This window comes from Ruditapes philippinarum, unplaced genomic scaffold, assembly GCF_026571515.1.
Source record: "Ruditapes philippinarum isolate M1 unplaced genomic scaffold, ASM2657151v2 ctg629_1_1_1_1, whole genome shotgun sequence".
Lineage (NCBI taxonomy): Eukaryota > Metazoa > Mollusca > Bivalvia > Venerida > Veneridae > Ruditapes > Ruditapes philippinarum.
In genome coordinates, this window is record NW_026858135.1 from 836,662 (window position 1) to 844,522 (window position 7,861).

The following is a 7,861-nucleotide window of genomic DNA, read 5'->3' on the forward strand; positions in this document are numbered from 1 at the left end:
TGTGTTTAATTTTTTGTAAGTGCTTATCTCCAAAGACGTTCTGTTATGGACTGTAATTGAACCAATACTATTTACTTATATTTTTGTACACTGTGATAAGACTGTATAACATGATGTAGATTAATTCATGTCTTGACTGCAAAATGTCATATATACCATTTAAAACAACTGTGAGAGTTTAATGTACTATTCGAGATATAAGTATCATATTTTATTCAAGAATATCATAATACGTGTATTCCTTTATAATACAAAATAAAAATTACACTCATCCGTTCATGCAAATAACTCAATTACTTATTTACTAATTTGTTTGCAAATTATCTCAATATTATTAATTAATGTATTTTCAAAATTTCAATGTAGAATAATCCTTACCACTTTCCTGTTCATTAATGGCATTCACTTTTGACAAGATATTGTTTAACATTTTCTTAACTTCATCAAAGTGAGATACCACGTCCACTTTTGTATCCGAATTGTCTGAATCGTATAATACAAATCGGCAGTTTACCATTGTAGACACACAATATAGCGATGCTAATATGAAAAATATTTTCATAGCCATTTTATCGTAAAATGCTAATAGAACTTTTGAAAGAAATTTTCGAAGACTTCACGTCTGAGAAAGATAAAACTTACAACTTGCTAACCGTCGTAATAATTTTAACTAATTAAAGCTCAACATTTGGCTTAAAAGCATACCTATTGTGCATATAATCATATATTTTCCTTATGAAACTCTGATAACATTTACTCTTTCAAATGGGCGTTTTCAGCTTCTAAATACCGGATACTTAAGTCAACAATAGAAAAGTTAAAACAGTGATGTAGTAAACAAGTAAAACAACAGATGAATTTCAAGCAATTGGTTTTCGTGTAGTATCCCCACATTTCATAATGAATAATACAAAGCTATCTTGCTTTTGAGGAATGCCATTTTTTTTCTTTGATACTTGAACATTTTTATCTGTAGAGACGCATGATGTCTGGTTTGAGCCAGTTATAATAATAATAAAGAGATTAAAAATGATAATAACAATTAGAATCTCGTCGTATTGACATAAGAACAATTCAATTAGAGGAATAAATGAACACCCGTAATTAGGCCATTGCAAATATAAACGCATATATCGTCATCATGGAATTTTATCACTTAATTAGTCTTTCATTAATTTATACAAAAGTTTAAACAATCATGTCGCAAATCAAAGTTCGAAAACAATAAACAGTGATTTATGATTAACATTCATATGTTGTTACAATCGTACTGTAATTTTTGGTTTTGTTCGGCTATTGCTGAAAAATCTATGCTTCACATGCAGCGGTATAAATCTGAATTGAACATTTGTCATACAATTAACATACAAATGTATATGACAATCTTTATATAATTATACTGAAATGTTAAAAAGTTCAAACCATTGCATGGCTAAAAAACCTATTTTAATAAATATTTAATAATTTAAGTTTCACCACTGTTCACCCCAGGTAATGATAACCAATGCATTGGCTCAGTCACGATTGTCTCTATTTTGATACACTTGGCGTAAAAATTAACCAAACAAACACATTTTTGTAGTTACTATTTTATATGAAATATAATATCTATGAAGCGGTTCCTGAAAGTAGAAAATGGCGTAATTTTAAGCTCGAGGACCACGCTTAAAAGCTGTATTGTAACTGGTATAAATTGAGTCGTACTCCATTTCATGTTTGTTACCTTTTGCTGTTACAAATACAATAGTTACCGACATTATGCGATTAACTAAGTCAAATTGCATTCGTATTGAGAATCTTTATTTAATTTCCGGTTCAAATACATACTTTCACTGTTAGAACTACCAGTCTATACAAACAATGCACCATATTAACATAGAGATATAGGAGCGAGCTCTTATATAATATAAATAAATTCATCAGATTTTGAGTGTAAATATAAGTACATCAGTACTCTGCAATGAGTGTGACCATATTTTTGTACCTCAAACGTCAATACTGATAAATGTTTATGGCAAAATAACGATACGTTTAATCTATGACATTCGATGTATTAGTTTTAAGTGAATCATTTTATACTTTCTTACTTTAAGCGTTTTTCCATTGTATTTGATAATTTGAAAACATGATCTGTCATAGACGTGAAGGAGTCTTAACGGTTGTCGGCACTATTTAAGTCAGAGGCTGATTTTATGGCCATGATAAACATGCAACTGACATCACTCCACAAACCATTTAACGCATCGATTATGAACACAGACTGGAAAATATCTTCATGTTAGCCATTGTAAAACTTTATGATGTTACCATTGGTAGAATCAATATGTAACTTTGTCTTTAAGTAACATAAATTAACATGATTGTATAAATATTGAGCGTCATTTTCAAAATAATATTAATTCATGTTTATAAAATGATTAAGTTTTCATTTTGATTACTTTATTAATAGAAAAATTCTATCATAACATGCAAAATGTCCTTGACTTTAGAAAACATATCATTCTAATATAAATATTCCCTTTAGTTTCATTCTTTTGCAAAGTTTATTTTGGATTTTGTTTTACAATAAAGGATAAACATTATAAATGTTATTAAACATTTAAAGATCCTGTATGCTGTGATCAAAGTGGTAAACCACACTAAGTGAAATTATACATAATTACGCAAATAAAACAATTTTCAAACATCAAATAATATGTAAAATATGTACTGCAAATAGTTGTGCATATTAAATGTAATGATTAAAGTATATGCATTTATTTCTTATTGTAAAATTTAACTTAAACTTTATAGAAAATAAATTTCTTATTACCTCCCTTTATTTACATGAAATGTTAAATTGGTAATTTCTTTATAAATAATGCTTTTTGGAACCTACAATATTGATAAAATTTAATTTGAGCATCATGTTTATGATTTAAAACCATAAAAGAATGTGTAACGGGATTTCATGAATAAACATTTTAAACAGGAATTTCATGAATTATTACTTTTATTCATAGACTTGCATATAAAAAGTTTTTTTAGTAACACAAACATCAATACTGTGTCCTTTGAACATTAGAATACCACATAAGTCTTCATCTTGTCATTTATAATAACATGTTATTTAAAACATAGTAACATAGCTTGAAGCAAGGACCAAAGCAACAACTGTAAAGATGAGTGTCCCAACCAAAAATATCCAGAAAAGAATGAAGTCAAGAGCATCTATAAAATCCTTCCAGTCGCAGTCAAGCCACGGACCAATAACCTTTGTCCAGTTGCCATCCAGGTGGTCGGCCGAGAAATCTTTGATGGAGTTGTTCTTACACAAACAACGTTGGAAAAGCATACATTTGACAAAATGTACGAGAGCGATTGGCAACTGAAATATAACGTATACTATTAAATCAGAAATTTTACGCAACGACTTTAATTTTGCCAACTTTGCTATGTACCTAGGTATCGTAGGGATTTAACAGAACTAAGAGTAGAAATTTGCGAAAAAATAACCTTGCCATATAAGTACGAAATCCTAGTTATGCGAAGTTTTGGTCGCCTGCAAGTATCTGTTAGTGATCTAAAACTAAAAGATTACAATAAATTCATTAAATGAAAAAGTGATAACAGTTAAAGCTATACTTGCTTTAAGCAAACATAATTTAATTCCAAATATTTAGTACTAAACATATTTTACTACAAGTACATGTATGTCATTATGTCGTACATAAAAGTCAGTCTAGATTTAACATTGAAATAAAGACCTATAATAAGTCCCCTACCGGTTGAACCGTAGGAGACTTTAAGTTTTTTTTGAGTGGTGTAAATCTACGATAAAATTACGGAGGGGGATATATACTGTAAAAAGTACAAGGTAAATTTACCCTTCCTCTTGTCTTCTTGTTGTAGATTCTGAGCTCAATAATGGTGATAATGGTGGCAAGGGTGGACAGAAACATCATGAAGAATAAGTATGCAGCGATGGTCGATACTGTGTCGGAATTCTTTGGTAGTGACTCGCTGAGAATCGTATAGAAAAGCGCATACGAAAGAAACACAGCAATTGTGTAGCCGACTTTCTCACCGGAGCCTGCTGGCAACACAAACACGAAAGCATTCAGTATTGACAACAAAATGGCGGGAACAATGAGGAAAAGAATATAAAATGAAGACTTCCGTTGAAGATTTAGTGTGTAACTTAAAACTGTCTTGCCGCCATTTGTTTCTGTAGATGTTGACATTGCAGTTATGTCCCATTTACCGTTCTTTTCAAAGTTGGATTGGTAGAAACCTTGTGAACCAAGCTGCAATGTTACTTTTGCATCATCATGCATGTAAGTTATAAACTTAATGTCGCAAGTCTGTTTGTCAAACGGAAAGTGGACAATATCAACAGCGCAAGATGTATGAAAAACCTCATAAGGACTCCACGTGACTGTCCCATTAGCATATATTGTCACCTGTAATTGAAGAAGAAATAATTGTACCATTGATACTAGGTGTTTGTATAATAGTTTTTAATGAAAATACAGATTCTTAAATTTGTTCTAAGTTAAACATTAGCAATCTCTGGAATCAAGCTAGAAATAGTCATATTTTCTGCCTGTTCGTCCTGTGAAAAAGATATGTCATTTCCTTCACTTGTCTTTGATATTTTCACAAAGACATTGAATAAATATACTTAATTAAAGAGACAGAACAGGTATAGTTCAGTGCCAATTGACGTTTACTTTTTTTAAAGAAGAGTTTGCTGTACTGTACCTTAATATAAATTCATATTTACACGTCATACTGTTACAATGTAATTAATTATGTACTTTATGTTATTAAAACAAATTCTAGCACGCTTTACATTATTCCCCTATCAAACAGGGCTGTCAATTGCATTATTACACGATATATTCACTATGGTAGCTTATTTGGTACGCTTTTGTGCGTCGCGTTGGCGCTAGCGACAACAGACACAACGCCAAACGGCGCGTTGTCGCGTTGTCGTCTTGTAGTCCTGTCTCTAGAGCGGCACGCCAAACGGCGCGTTGTCGTGCGGCGTGTTGTCGCGTTGTCACCTTGTCGCTCGGTTCAAATTGAAGGATTGATTGATAACGCGCCGCACGACAACGCGCTGTTTTGCGTGCCGCGCTAGCGACAGGACGACAAGACGACAACGCGCCGTTTGGGGCTTTGGCTTGTTGTCGCTAGAGACAGGACGACAAAACGAAAGTCCGACAATGCGGGAAGGCATGTTAGAATAAAAATAGATTAAACCGTATTAGTAGCCGTTGCTCATGTGCAACTTTTGGTAATATTGTATATTCAAAACACGCTTCGCACTATTCCCCTATACAACGGATAAAACAATCAAGTGTATTACTCCACGATATATGCACAACATAAAAAAAGGAATGCTACACGTCATTTGACGTCTATTCATTAAACAAAAGTCAGTTTATATAATTCAAATTAAATACATATTGCTTCATAAGAAATCATGTTTATATTTTTATTTTGCTTGTTGATATGAATGTAGAAATTGATAATGGACCGGATTTGTTTATTTGTTACGGTTTTTTTAGCTTGAATTTAGTACTCCTGGGAAAATACAATTATTATCAATCAATCAATCAATCAATCAATCAATCAAAGCAAAAGTAACCAATATCTTAATGTAAATGAAAGAACGTACATAAATTGTCATCTTATCATGTCATAAACCTTTCGATTCAAGTTTAGAAAGTTTAAGAATTTTAATAATACCTGTATAAAAGACTGTCCGAGTGAAGATTTAGATTCCATTCCGTTATCAAGTGTAATGTCCGGCTTCCATACTTCATTCTGCGGTACCAATATAGACTGAATATTGTCATAGTCACTGGGTGTCCACGTTAATAGCTCATCCTTCCATTCCACTGTCAGGTAGCCTGTGGTGGTCAACTTCTGATCAGCGTCATCAAACGCATTGATTCCAACTAAAGCAAAGTCTATAGAAACAGTTATTGCGTTATTTTGCTCTGTCACAGGACGAATTTTTGTATTATAACTGTCAGTAGTAAAGAGTTTAGTCTTTAACCGGCTAAGTTCTTGACCTGATTGGCAAAGTATGTATCCAAACACAGAAAATAATATAAGTTTACTGAAAAACAACATTTTCTTTCTCGTGGGATTGATATTTAAAGTATATCCACGTTACTGTTTTTTTTAATTCTTTTTACAATGAAAATATAAAGGAAAGTTTTTGAAATCATATTACTTAACATTGGTCATATATTGCATTGTATTTGACCAGGTTTAAGAACAGATAAACTATATTTATTGATATCTGTTTACGTTCGAAAGTTAACTTACTTTTTGAGTTTATCAGAGCATTGGAATTAATTGTGCATTTTGTTAAACTTGAAACAAAAATAGAAAGTATGAAAGGGTCCACATTGTATCAGCCCATTGTTACAAACTGCCTTTAGAATACCTGCCAAATATCTTTTTTCATAATGTCGGTTTTAATGAATTTTTCACAATGGTATCAATTTCACGTAACAAAAAGGTGGAGAGGTTAATCTACGTTTTTTATTCAAAATGAATAATGAATAACTTAATGTTTTGAAATGAAATGAGATCCAAATGATTTAAAAATTAAAAGAACAAAAACAACATTTTTAAATAAACGCTATCTACATTGTATTTAGTTTATACAAATGAAAATACATTTGAGCCGTGTCACGACAAAACCAACGTAATGCGTTTGCGACCAGCATGGATCCAGACAGCCTGCGCAGCCGCGCAGTCTGATTAGGATCCATGCTGTTCGCTATCAGTTTCTCTACTTGTAAAAGGGTTGGTAAGCGAACAGCATGGATCCTGAACAGACTGGGCGGGTGCGCAGGCTGGTCTGGATCCATGCTGGTCGCAAACCCATTATGTTGGTTTTGTCATGACACGGCTCATTTTATGTTTTGATTAAAACTAAAAAATACAAATTAGATCTTAAATCATCTTTCAGTGATACATTAAGTTTGTATAATTTTGTATCTATACATTAGAAATGGTGTAAAAATGAGAGCTAATTGTAAAACAATGTCTTAATAAACATGCAAACCTTGGGTTCCACTTTTAAGGGAGTTGATCAGCTAAGTGCCCATTACTGTGCTTAAGTATTATTCAGGAACGCAATGAACCTTTTCAGTGCAGTACAGTGCAATACAGTAAAGTACAGTACAATATATAACAGTACAATAAGCATTAAGGGGGGGGGGGGCTGATCTTTTTTTTCCTTTACATTAAGCTCACTTTATAATTGATAATTAATTGATTAATTGATTCCTAATTAGACGAAAAATACTGCAATGATTAGTTCAAAGCACGTGTAACATATTGGTATACACTATTTTAATGTCACAGAACAGAACAGAACATATAATTATTCCAAATTGGGCTAGCGCATAGCATCTCGACCACAAAAGGTGATCACAATAGATAACCAAAGTACATGTATAGAGCTACCTATCAATGATTAAGAGAAAGAGAGGAATATAGCTGAAGCATATATAAATATCACAAAACAACAGTCAAATAAGAAAATGAACAAGTCTTATTTAAATTGTGAAGAGCTTCAATTTTCAACGGCATTAAATTCATTTCAAGAATTAAACCTGCCAAATTACTGTGTAATTATTACAAAACCAAGCATATCTAGTAATATGAACTTTGCTTGCTTTTTCATGATGTACTTATTAGATATACTATTAAGTCAATCATCATGGCAATGCTACATATGTTTAATTTTTCCGTTGCACCACGCAATGCTACATATGTTTAATTTTTCCGTTGCACCACGCAATGCTACATATGTTTAATTTTTCCGTTGCACCACGCAATGCTACATATG

At 32.1% G+C, this 7,861-nt stretch overlaps 1 protein-coding gene across 1 annotated transcript; it reads right to left on the reverse strand.

Annotated features, from left to right (window-relative positions):
• Positions 1-2,974: 2,974 nt before the first annotated feature.
• LOC132752253 (neuronal acetylcholine receptor subunit beta-3-like) lies at positions 2,975-6,263 on the reverse strand. The gene is made up of 3 exons (XM_060742569.1): positions 5,737-6,263; positions 3,867-4,442; positions 2,975-3,367 (listed from the first exon to the last, which is right to left on the reverse strand). Exons 1-3 carry the CDS (start codon positions 6,124-6,126, stop codon positions 3,110-3,112), a joined length of 1,224 nt encoding a protein of 407 aa, XP_060598552.1. The 5' UTR covers positions 6,127-6,263; the 3' UTR covers positions 2,975-3,109.
• Between the last annotated feature and the right edge of the window lie 1,598 nt (positions 6,264-7,861).